Source organism: Rana temporaria, chromosome 3 (assembly GCF_905171775.1).
Source record: "Rana temporaria chromosome 3, aRanTem1.1, whole genome shotgun sequence".
Lineage (NCBI taxonomy): Eukaryota > Metazoa > Chordata > Amphibia > Anura > Ranidae > Rana > Rana temporaria.
The window spans coordinates 408,318,941-408,331,678 of NC_053491.1; the positions used below are offsets into that span (position 1 = coordinate 408,318,941).

Sequence of the window (12,738 nt, forward strand, 5' to 3'; positions counted from 1 at the left end):
CAGTGGCTGCAGCCGCTAACAATCAATGTTCTGGCAGGAACGCCTCCCCGCGCGTAGCCTGTGGTTGCAGGAAAGAAAATAGTATCATCTGCGGCCTGTCTTGGGCAAGCCATAGATTATGCAATTTCTTTCCTTCCACCACAGGTTAAAGGAAATAAAATCGCTTGATTCATCCATCAACACAGTCAGTTTTAATAGGGGGGGGGGGGGGTGTCTTAAGCTGAGCTATTGTGTTCTGCCAACGGGGACAAAAAAAGAGTGGATACACTGCGCTGCCAATTATGCGGTAATGGTAGCTGCTGACACGGCTTGTTCAAAAAAGCAAAATAACAAAAGAATACATAAGTGTAGCGCTTGAAATGATATAGTGAGTATCAAAATACCATAAAGTATGTGATAAAATAGAACACATGAAACATTAATAAATGTTAAACACAAATCAAAATATATATGTGATTCCCTTGAAGTGAAGAGAACGGTGCCAACCTGGCAAAAAATCGATTGCACCTAATGTGATATCAAGTGAAGTATAAGGTCCAATAAGGCACAGTGTTATGATGATTAGATATGTGTAACGAAAATCGTCATCATCAACAAATCCTTCAGGTGAGTGAAAAAAAGTGACCGTCCCCCAGTGATCCAAGAAAAGTGATCGTCCCCCAGACGACAGTGGAGTCCTCCCGACAGTGGAGTCGGGGCCAAAAACACATCGTCCCCCAGACGATGTGCTTTTGACCACGAAACGCGTCGGGAGGACTCCACTGTCGCCCTATTTGCATGCAAGAGCTCTTTTACTTCCAGCCAAATGTAAGTTTGTCAGCTGTGAATAAATACATATTTTTTATCATACGGAGTTACGCTATGTGGCCACCCCCCTTCTTTTTCTTTTCTTTACGCATTATCATTACACTGAGCTTATTGGTCTCGGGAGTCCAGCACCAGCATAGCTTCCGGCTTATTCCTGGGGACCTATTCCATCCAAAGACACTTCAACCCATTGGGCCTACGCTTCCTGCCAAGGATTGCCTTGACATCTGTCATATAAAGCCTTGATCGATCTCTTTTGGCATACGCCATCAGTGGTCAATCAGTTCCGGTAAGCCTGCACTTTTATCGGTGGTGGGACTGTCACGTTATAAAAGTCACAAACTTTTTTTCACTCACCTGAAGGATTTGTTGATGATGACGATTTTCGTTACACATATCTAATCATCATAACACTGTGCCTTATTGGACCTTATACTTCACTTGATATCACATTAGGTGCAATCGATTTTTTGCCAGGTTGGCACCGTTCTCTTCACTTCAAGGGACTCACATATATATTTTGATTTGTGTTTAACATTTATTAATGTTTCATGTGTTCTATTTTATCACATACTTTATGGTATTTTGATACTCACTATATCATTTCAAGCGCTACACTTATGTATTCTTCTGCCAACGGGGAGCCTTTCCTGCCAGCAGAACACAGTTAGGCCTCTTTCACACGGAGCGGACTGTTTTTGTGTCCGCTCCGTGTGTGTCCGTCGGCTCAGCGGGGATCATCCGTAATCCCGTTGAGCTGTCGGCGGACAGGGCGGTCCCCCCACACTGTGCAGAGACCGCCCTGTCTTTCCTCCGCTCTCCCCTATGGGGAATCGGATGAAGACGGACCGTCTGTCCATCTTCATCCGATCCGTTCCGCCGGAAGGAACAAAAATAGAGTTTTCTTCCGTCCGAAAAACCGGATCCCGACGGACGCGGATGGTTGCAGACGTTAGCGGATGCTCCATCCGCTAACGGACGCGATCCCATAGGGATGCATCACAAGTCCGTAAACGGACTTGTAATAAACGGACGAACGGTCCGCTAATGTGAAAGGGGCCTAAGGTTGATTTACTAAAACTAGAGAGTGCAAAATCTGGTGCAGTTTGCATAGAAACCAATAAGTTTGCAGGTTTTTTGTCAAAGCTTAATTGAACAAGGTGAAATTAGAAGTCAATTGGCTACCATGCACAGCTGCACCAGATTTACTCTCTCCAGTTTTAGTAAATCAACCACATAGATTGTCAGCACTAATCTTTCGGGAAAAGCCCTTCAAGCTGGTTGTACACAAGTCAAATCGATAGTCGATCGGTGCTCATACAACGAGGATGTTGAACCAGCTGAATTTCGATCCATGTATGGCTGGCTTATTACAGTTAAAGGGTTACTAAGACCCGGTTCACACTGGGGCGACTCGTCAGGCGACGCAGCCGCCTGACAAGTCGCGTCCCATTCTAGTGAATAGAACCGTTCTAATAGGAGCGACGCAAGTCGCTCCGACTTAGAAAAAGGTTCTTGTACTACTTTGGGGGCGACCTGCATTGACTTCTATACAGAAGTCATTTTGCAAGTCGCCTTAGATGTCGTCTTCATGTCGCCTGGCCGAGTCGCCCCCAAAGTCGTGCCGCCCCTGTGTGAACCGGAACATTGTTTTTCTTTAAAATAACAAACATGTTATACTTAACTCCTCTGTGCAGTTTGTTTTACACAGAGTGGCCCCAATCCACGTCTTCTGGGGTCCCTCAGCGGCTGTCTCTGGTCCTCCCCGCAAGAACTCACCACATTCATGCGAGAGAGCTTGCATGGTGAGGAGTCCTTGCGGGCACGCTCCCGTGATACAGCGAGCGGCCATAGCTGCGCTGCTCTCAATCCATCCGCTCTAGCCAATCAGCGGCCAGGCTGAGAGGCGAAGAGGATCTCCGGACTGAGTGCGGGACTTTCGATGGGTCAGGTAAGTAAAACGGAACTCGCAACATTAGATGTTTTTTCACCTTAATGCATAGATTGCATTAAAGCGGGGGTTCACCCAAAAAAAATTTTTTAACATTAGATTCAGCCGAGTTGTCAGAATGACAATCGGCTGTTTTTTTTTAATTTTATCCCCGTACATACCGTATTTTCACCGCCGCTTCCGGGTATGTCTTCTGCGGGACTGGGCGTTCCTAATTGATTTACAGGCTTCTGACCGCCGCATACAGCGCGTCACGAGTTGCCGAAACTGCCGGACTGCGAGTCGGCTCTATACAGCGCCTGCGCACCGACATTCGGCTTCTTTTGGCAACTTGTGACGCGCAGTATGCGACGGTCGGAAGCCTGTCAATCAGTTAGGAACGCCCAGTCCCGCAGAAGACATACCCGGAAGCGGCGGTGAAAATACGGTATGTATGGGGATGACATAAAAAAAAACACAGCCGATTGTCATTCTGACAACTCGGCTGAATCTAATGTTAACATTTTTTTTTTGGGTGAACCCCCGCTTTAAGGTGAATTTTTTTTTCCCTTTACAACTCCTTTAAGATCCATGACTTCTCCCCCTGCCCCTCCCTCACCCACAGTGATAAACTTATACAAATATATTAAGAGGTTTTATGATTTCATTTTTAATATCATGTTTTTGTCTAGATAATTCTGTGAATAGTACTGTACATTGCTGTTTCCTGAAGAAGTCCATGAAACGCGTCATAAAATACTGGTATTACATGATACAACTGTATTGTTCGATTAGAAGTTGATTTTAATGTTTGTACTTTGACACTTTATAAGACTATGTACAACAATATGGAAAACATTTTATGCATGTTTATGAATAAAGAGATTGTATGTTAAAGCGGAGATCCACCCAAAAGTGGAACTTCCGCTTTAAGCACTCCTCAACCCCTTACATGCCACATTTGGCATGTAATTTTTATGGGGGAGAGTGGGGGCTTCGGTAGAAGTAGGACTTTCTGTCCCACTTTCTACTTCCACCTACGGGCCGCTTAGGCGACTCCTCCTCTCGCCTTAGGCAGCCTCTCCCTCTAGGCCAGTGGTTCTCAACCTTCTAGTGCCATGACCCCCTGATAAAATTTCTCAAGTTGTGGGGACCCCTGACAGTAAAATTATTTTCATAGTGTGGGTTGTCAGCACCCAAAACGAGTAATTTGCGCCCCTAACCCATGGACATTTATCGCTCCCTGAGTGCCTTCCACTCGTACAGTATTAAAACCCCTTATAGTACATTTTAGGGTGTTCCACTCTTTCTCTTGGTTCTCCTTTCTTTCCCTTTCATCTCTCTCTATCCTAATTCCTTGTTTCCCCCCCCCCCCCCATCGCTCTCTCTAACTGTCTTTCTTGCTCTCTCTTTTTTTCCCTTTCTCTCCCTTTTTCTTTGTTCCTCCCCCTTTTATCATCTCCCTTCCTGGGAGAACAGTGCAGGCTTCAGGAACAGCCCAGGATTTGGTGACCCCTGGCAAATCATAATTTAACCCCAAGGGGGTCCCGACCCCCAGGTTGAGAACCACTGCTCTAGGCGATCTCCTGGGACACGTGACAGGTCCCAGGAGATCGCCTGTCCACTCCTAGAGCACAGCGCGACTCGTGCATGCGCAGTGAGTGTCCGGCCATGAAGCCGAAAGCCGTCACGGCCGGGGTGCCCACAGTGTGAATGGAGGCGCCGGCGGAGAGGAGCAACGCTCCGGGCGTCCGCATCGCTGGACCGTGGAGCAGGTAAGTGTCGGTTTATTAAAAGTCAGCAGCTACACTTTTTGTATCTGCTGACTTTTAATAAACATAAAAAGGCTGGAACTCTGCTTTACTGTAACATGGTGTGCCTCCAAAGTCCCATGTGTTAGATTTTTTTTCCATATTGGTATATAGGAAGGATGTGGTACCAATTCCTTTTTTAATAGATTTTCCAATATTAGACTACATTTGCACTATACACCAGGGTTTCTTTATGTACATCTGGCTGAGGGGACAAAAAGATTTGCCTGGCTTGGACCACCCTCCTGACATGCGGAATAATCCTCTTATTTTGGGGATATGTGATAAGACATGTGAATATCTTCTGTTTTAGGACGGCTTTACTGTGCAATGCACTGATTTGTTTTGAGGGCTTTTTGATTCCTTTAGTCCTTTCTTACCAAAGTCTGTATGGTTATAATGTCTACAGTAACAATGCATTAACAGAAAGCTCAGCAGCACAATACAGAGGCCTCTGGATGTGTGATCATTACTCAGAGAGGATATCCTTTGGATGCGTTTTCATGGAGCGGCTGTGGAAACCTACGCCTCTAAGGTAGATAGGAAACAAGAAAGGGAAGTGCAAGGAAAGGAAACAGACGCAAGCATAGAAAAAAAAAAATGAACTGACTAGATTTAACATCATTATTACTACACGGAACATAGCGAAAGTGTGAAAACTCACCAAAGAGGAAGCGGAATACGCCGAGACCAGCGGGATCAGTTGGTCGGTTCATCAGGCTGACAAATCGCTGCCAGCTGGACAAATCGGAGCATTCAAAACCAAACACCCGCTTCATGAAGCTCCTCTGTTCCTGCCGCGGTCGTGCCACCGCTCTCTCTGATGCACCCGCATTGGGATTTTTACGCCGCCTAACTTGGGATGCTTCCGATTTCAGGGTAGCTGGAAAAAGAAAATCTTGATAAGATAGTTGGCTACATAACTGGACCCTAGAGCAATGGACACTCCAGACGCAGACTTCAACATAAATTAGCAGTGATAAAGCATTCTGAAAGATCAGCATCTGCAATGTCCACTGCTAAGATTTCCTGCCAAACAGCCAACCACAAGCAAGCTAGAACGTGGCAGTTGTCGGTCTACCCGCATACAGGCACCAGGGGGCCAACTCTGTCAGATTTGGTTACAAAGGCAGAGGATCAAATAGATGGAAGAGATAGAAATATTTTGGTCTCACAATATGGAATCCCGATCATTGTCCACAAAGTGCACCCCCTCTCTTCGCTCTACACACAGCGGGGTTTATTACAAAGCTGGAGTGCGCAAAATAAGTCTTACTTCTGCAGAGAAACCAATCAGGTTCCAGGTTTTATTGCCAAAGCTTAATTGAACAAGCTGATTGGTTTCTATGCAGAAGTGAGCTTGATTCTGCACTCTTCAGCTTTACTAAATAAACCCCAGTGTACCTCCCTGCCCATAATAATGCACCCCTCCCTGCCAACATCCACAGATTGCCAGTCTCCATACAACACCTCCCCTGTGCCAGTCTCCATACAACACACCCCCTGTGCCAGTCTCCATATAACACACCCCCTGTGCCAGTCTCCATACAACACCCCACCTGTGCCAGTCTCCATACAACACCCCACCTGTGCCAGTCTCCATACAACACCCCACCTGTGCCAGTCTCCATATAACACACACCTCCCTACAGTCTTTGTCAGTCTCCAGGAATTACAGCCCACATCTATTTGGGATCTTTCATTCAGTTGGCACTAATAGATTTCACCCTGTTGTGCAATACTCCACATTCTGGATTATATTGCCCACACATTCCACCTTCTGGTTTTTGGGCTTTCTTGCTTAAAGCGGGAGTTCACCCATTTAAAAAATAAAAAAAATCTCCCCTTAGCTTCCTGCTCGTTCGGTCTAGGGGAATCGGCTATTTATATTAAAATATGTGCAGTACTTACCCGTTTTCGAGCTGCATCTTCTTCCGTCGCTTCCGGGCATGGGTCTTCGGGAGCGGGCGTTCCTTCTTGATTGACAGCCTTCCGAGAGGCTTCCGACGGTCGCATCCATCGCGTCACTCGTAGCCGAAAGAAGCCGAACGTCGGTGCGGCTCTATACTGCGCCTGCGCACCGACGTTCGGCTTCTTTCGGAAAATCGTGACGCGATGGATGCGACCGTCGGAAGCCTCTCGGAAACCTGTCAATCAAGAAGGAACGCCCATTCCCGAAGCCCATACCCGGAAGCGACGGAGAGGATGCGTCTCGTAAACGGGTAAGTACTGCACATATTTTAAAATAAATAGCCGATTCCCCTAGTAATAACGAGCAGGAATCTAAGGGGGAAAAGTGCCCTCTAAGGGTGAACCCCCGCTTTAATAATGGAGATTACGTAATTTCTTTTGATAATATACGTCATAGTAAAGGAAAAAGCATCACGTGACCACCTTTTCATACTTCCATATCATTAGAGAATATAGCTTGCTGTCTTTTTTTCCCCTCTGTCAGCCATTCTCATCTGTGTCCCCCCCTTCCTCTGCACCTTCCCTTCCACTCCCCCTCTGCACCTTCCCCTCCACATCCCCCCTTCCGCTGCACCTTCCCCTCTGTGTCCCCCCTTCCTCTGCACCTTCCCCTCCACATCCCCCCTTCCGCTGCACCTTCCTCTCCATGTCACCCCTTCCTCTCTGTGTCCCCCCTTCCCCTGCACCGTCCATTCCGTGTCCCCCTTCCTCTGCACCATCCTCTCCATGTCCCCCCTTCCCCTGCATCTTCCTCTCCGTGTCCCCCCTTCCCCTGCATCTTCCTCTCCGTGTCCCCCCTTCCCCTGCATCTTCCTCTCCGTGTCCCCCCTTCCCCTGCATCTTCCTCTCCGTGTCCCCCCTTCCCCTGCATCTTCCTCTCCGTGTCCCCCCTTCCCCTGCATCTTCCTCTCCGTGTCCCCCCTTCCCCTGCATCTTCCTCTCCGTGTCCCCCCTTCCCCTGCACCTTCCTCTCCGTGTCCCCCCTTCCCCTGCATCTTCCTCTCCGTGTCCCCCCTTCCCCTGCATCTTCCTCTCCGTGTCCCCCCTTCCCCTGCATCTTCCTCTCCGTGTCCCCCCTTCCCCTCCATATCACCCCTTCCTCTGCACCGTCCCCTCTGTGTCCCCCCTTCCTCTGCACCTTCCTCTCTGTGTCCCCCCTTCCTCTGCACCTTCCCCTCCATGTCACCCCTTCTTCTGCACCTTCCCCTCCATGTCACCCCTTCTTCTGCACCTTCCTCTCTGTGTCCCCCCTTCCTCTGCACCTTCCCCTCCATGTCCCCCCTTCCTCTGCACCTTCCCCTCCATGTCCCCCCTTCCTCTGCACCTTCCCCTCCATGTCACCCCTTCCTCTGCACCTTCCCCTCCATATCACCCCTTCCTCTGCACCGTCCCCTCTGTGTCCCCCCTTCCTCTGCACCATCCCCTCCATGTCACCCCTTCCTCTGCACCTTCCCCTCCATGTCCCCCCTTCCTCTGCACCTTCCTCTCCGTGTCCCCCTTCCTCTGCACCTTCCTCTCTGTGTCCCCCCTTTCTCTGCACCTTCCCCTCCATGTCCCCCCTTCCTCTGCACCTTCCCCTCCATGTCCCCCCTTCCTCTGCACCTTCCCCTCCATGTCACCCCTTCCTCTGCACCTTCCCCTCCATATCACCCCTTCCTCTGCACCGTCCCCTCTGTGTCCCCCCTTCCTCTGCACCATCCCCTCCATGTCACCCCTTCCTCTGCACCTTCCCCTCCATGTCCCCCCTTCCTCTGCACCTTCCTCTCCGTGTCCCCCTTCCTCTGCACCTTCCTCTCTGTGTCCCCCCTTTCTCTGCACCTTCCCCTCCAGGTCACCCCTTCTTCTGCACCTTCCTCTCTGTGTCCCCCCTTCCTCTGCACCTTCCCCTCCATGTCCCCCCTTCCTCTGCACCTTCCCCTCCATGTCCCCCCTTCCTCTGCACCTTCCCCTCCATGTCACCCCTTCCTCTGCACCTTCCCCTCCATATCACCCCTTCCTCTGCACCGTCCCCTCTGTGTCCCCCCTTCCTCTGCACCATCCCCTCCATGTCACCCCTTCCTCTGCACCTTCCCCTCCATGTCCCCCCTTCCTCTGCACCTTCCTCTCCGTGTCCCCCTTCCTCTGCACCTTCCTCTCTGTGTCCCCCCTTTCTCTGCACCTTCCCCTCCAGGTCACCCCTTCTTCTGCACCTTCCTCTCTGTGTCATGTGTACAGACATGTCAGAGCACAGTGACTGCCCTGTCTCGGTTATCATGTAGGCTGTCCATCTCCCCCCATTCATTTACCTGCACTCTGAGCCTTCTCCATTGTAGCCTCCTGTGAACTCTTTTCCAAAAGTGCCACTAAGGCACCACCGTGTCCCACTCTGCGCGCATGCGCACTGTAGTACAGCGCTTCCGCCTGCGTTCCACACCTCGATGCGATTCTGGATTTGGCTGTTCGATGATTGGTCAATTTTCCACGAGAGGCGTGTCTAACGTCGGGTACTGGCTGGTACCTAACAAACCTGCGATTGTGTAATTTGATGTTTTCTTGGGAAGTCTATGCCGTGCTGGCAGATAGAAAGCATAGAGCCCCCTAGCGGACGTCATCGGGAAGAACAATGTCTGTACAGATTCCCCTTCTGATCTATAAAGTGGAGGAGATCTGGGACTGTTCGTGGATTTCAGAAGTAACTCTTTATGAAATGTTTATTTTTCAGGTTGTAAGAGACAGTTTTCTAGAAGGAGCCGCTGACAGACTGCAAGAATGTTTGTATTTTTCCTGATGACACAAAGGAGGTGCAGTAAGGTTATTATCCCTGGAGCCTGGGTCTGGACATTTATCAATGATCTGGTAATGCTGGAAGATTGGTGAAAGCAAAGGAAGTTCCATGTCTTCACATGTAAAATAATGCAGATCCTATGATAGGAGAATTTTGGGGGTACAGCGTAGGCCAGAACCGGGGGAGGAAAACATATGGGGGCGATTATTATATGAGCAAACAGTGTGGTCTGGGAATGGGGGAAGCTAATAGAATTCTGGGGTGCATCACTAGAGGGATCAGGGGGAAAGAGGTCCCCTGATTCCTTTATATAGATCTTTAGTTATCTTTAGAGCAGTCGTCTCCAAACTGCGGCCCTTTTCCTTCATATGGCCCTTGGGGAACTATTCCACCAACTGACACCAATGATTGGGAACTATTCCACCAACTGACACCAATGATGAGGTACTATTCCACCAACTGACACCAATGATTGAGAACTATTCCACCAACTGACACCAATAATTGAGAACTATTCCACCAACTGACACCAATGATTGAGAACTATTCCTCCCCACTGACACCAATGATTGGGAACTATTACTCCCACTGACACCAATGATTGGGAACTATTCCACCAACTGACACCAATGATTGAGAACTATTACTCCCACTGACACCAATGATTGGGAACTATTCCACCAACTGACACCAATGATTGAGAACTATTCCTCCCACTGACACCAATGATGAGGTACTATTCCTCCCACTGACACCAATGATGAGGTACTATTCCTCCCACTGACACCAATGATTGGGAACTATTCCACCAACTGACACCAATGATTGGGAACTATTCCACCAACTGACACCAATGATTGAGAACTATTCCTCCCACTGACACCAATGATTGAGAACTATTCCTCCCACTGACACCAATGATTGAGAACTATTCCTCCCACTGACACCAATGATGAGGTACTATTCCTCCCACTGACACCAATGATTGGGAACTATTCCACCAACTGACACCAATGATTGGGAACTATTCCACCAACTGACACCAATAATTGAGAACTATTCCACCAACTGACACCAATGATTGGGAACTATTCCACCAACTGACACCAATAATTGAGAACTATTCCACCAACTGACACCAATGATTGAGAACTATTCCTCCCCACTGACACCAATGATTGGGAACTATTCCACCAACTGACACCAATGATTGAGAACTATTACTCCCACTGACACCAATGATTGGGAACTATTCCACCAACTGACACCAATGATTGAGAACTATTCCTCCCACTGACACCAATGATGAGGTACTATTCCTCCCACTGACACCAATGATGAGGTACTATTCCTCCCACTGACACCAATGATTGGGAACTATTCCACCAACTGACACCAATGATTGGGAACTATTCCACCAACTGACACCAATGATTGGGAACTATTACTCCCACTGACACCAATGATTGGGAACTATTCCACCAACTGACACCAATGATTGAGAACTATTACTCCCACTGACACCAATGATTGGGAACTATTCCACCAACTGACACCAATGATTGAGAACTATTCCTCCCACTGACACCAATGATGAGGTACTATTCCTCCCACTGACACCAATGATGAGGTACTATTCCTCCCACTGACACCAATGATTGGGAACTATTCCACCAACTGACACCAATGATTGGGAACTATTCCACCAACTGACACCAATGATTGGGAACTATTACTCCCACTGACACCAATGATTGAGAACTATTCCTCCCACTGACACCAATGATGAGGTACTATTCCTCCCACTGACACCAATGATTGGGAACTATTCCACCAACTGACACCAATGATTGGGAACTATTCCACCAACTGACACCAATAATTGAGAACTATTCCACCAACTGACACCAATCATTGGGAACTATTCCACCAACTGACACCAATGATTGGGAACTATTCCTCCCACTGACACCAATGATTGGGAACTATTCCACCAACTGACACCAATGATTGGGAACTATTCCACCAACTGACACCAATGATTGGGAACTATTCCACCAACTGACACCAATGATTGGGAACTATTCCTCCCACTGACACCAATGATTGGGAACTATTCCACCAACTGACACCAATGATTGGGAACTATTCCACCAACTGACACCAATGATTGAGAACTATTCCTCCCACTGACACCAATGATTGAGAACTATTCCTCCCACTGACACCAATGATTGAGAACTATTCCTCCCACTGACACCAATGATGAGGTACTATTCCTCCCACTGACACCAATGATTGGGAACTATTCCACCAACTGACACCAATGATTGGGAACTATTCCTCCCACTGACACCAATGATTGAAAACTATTCCTCCCACTGACACCAATGATGAGGTACTATTCCTCCCACTGACACCAATGATTGGGAACTATTCCACCAACTGACACCAATGATTGGGAACTATTCCTCCCACTGACACCAATGATTGGGAACTATTCCACCAACTGACACCAATGATTGGGAACTATTCCACCAACTGACACCAATGATTGGGAACTATTACTCCCACTGACACCAATGATGGGGTACTATTCCTCCCACTGACACCAATGATTGGGAACTATTCCTCCCACTGACACCAATGATGGGGAACTATTCCACCAACTGACACCAATGATTGGGAACTATTCCTCCCACTGACACCAATGATGGGGTACTATTCCTCCCACTGACACCAATGATTGGGAACTATTCCTCCCACTGACACCAATGATTGGGAACTATTCCTCCCACTGACACCAATGATTGGGAACTATTCCTCCCACTGACACCAATGATTGGGAACTATTCCTCCCACTGACACCAATGATTGGGAACTATTCCTCCCACTGACACCAATGATTGGGAACTATTCCTCCCACTGACACCAATCGGGATCTTTAAAGCCTTTTTAGTGGTTTAAGAAGGATCCTCTTCTATACACAGATAATTGGTAACTATGCACTTCATATATTTTTTGCCATTTTGGAATATACCAGGGCAAGAATTAAAATGTATTATGTAATTTCTTACAGCAAACCAAACCTCTGAAGAAGACCCCATCTGGGGTTGAAACGCGTCAGTGCTGTATATAAACAGATGCATGTAATATGTCTAGCTGTATAACAATTTTGTGTTTGCACCTTTGTGTATAGACCTCAATATTCTTCATTACCAGAGCTTATATCTTAATTGTCATGATCATGCCATATGTTTACATCAAATAAAATTATTTTATTATACATTGTTTGTAATCATTGAACCCTGCTGCCTAAAAACCACACCGGGGGGGAACTCTCCCATAATGATTGGGAACTATTCCTCTAACTGACACCAATGATGGGAACTATTCCACCAACTGACACCAATGATGGGGAACTATTCCACCAACTGACACCAATGATTGAGAAT

The 12,738-nt window shown here is 47.8% G+C and overlaps 1 protein-coding gene across 1 annotated transcript in view; it reads right to left on the minus strand.

The window, feature by feature from the left end:
- Positions 1–8,934, minus strand: part of GGCX (gamma-glutamyl carboxylase) — a 68,303-nt gene extending 59,369 nt beyond the window's left edge. The window contains exons 1-2 of the mRNA XM_040345966.1: positions 8,805–8,934; positions 5,213–5,431 (exon numbers count right to left, since the gene is read on the minus strand). Of these exons, the coding sequence (XP_040201900.1) occupies positions 5,213–5,431; positions 8,805–8,826 (241 nt within the window). The 5' untranslated portion in view covers positions 8,827–8,934. The remainder of the gene's footprint in view (positions 1–5,212; positions 5,432–8,804) is intronic.
- Positions 8,935–12,738: the final 3,804 nt, after the last annotated feature.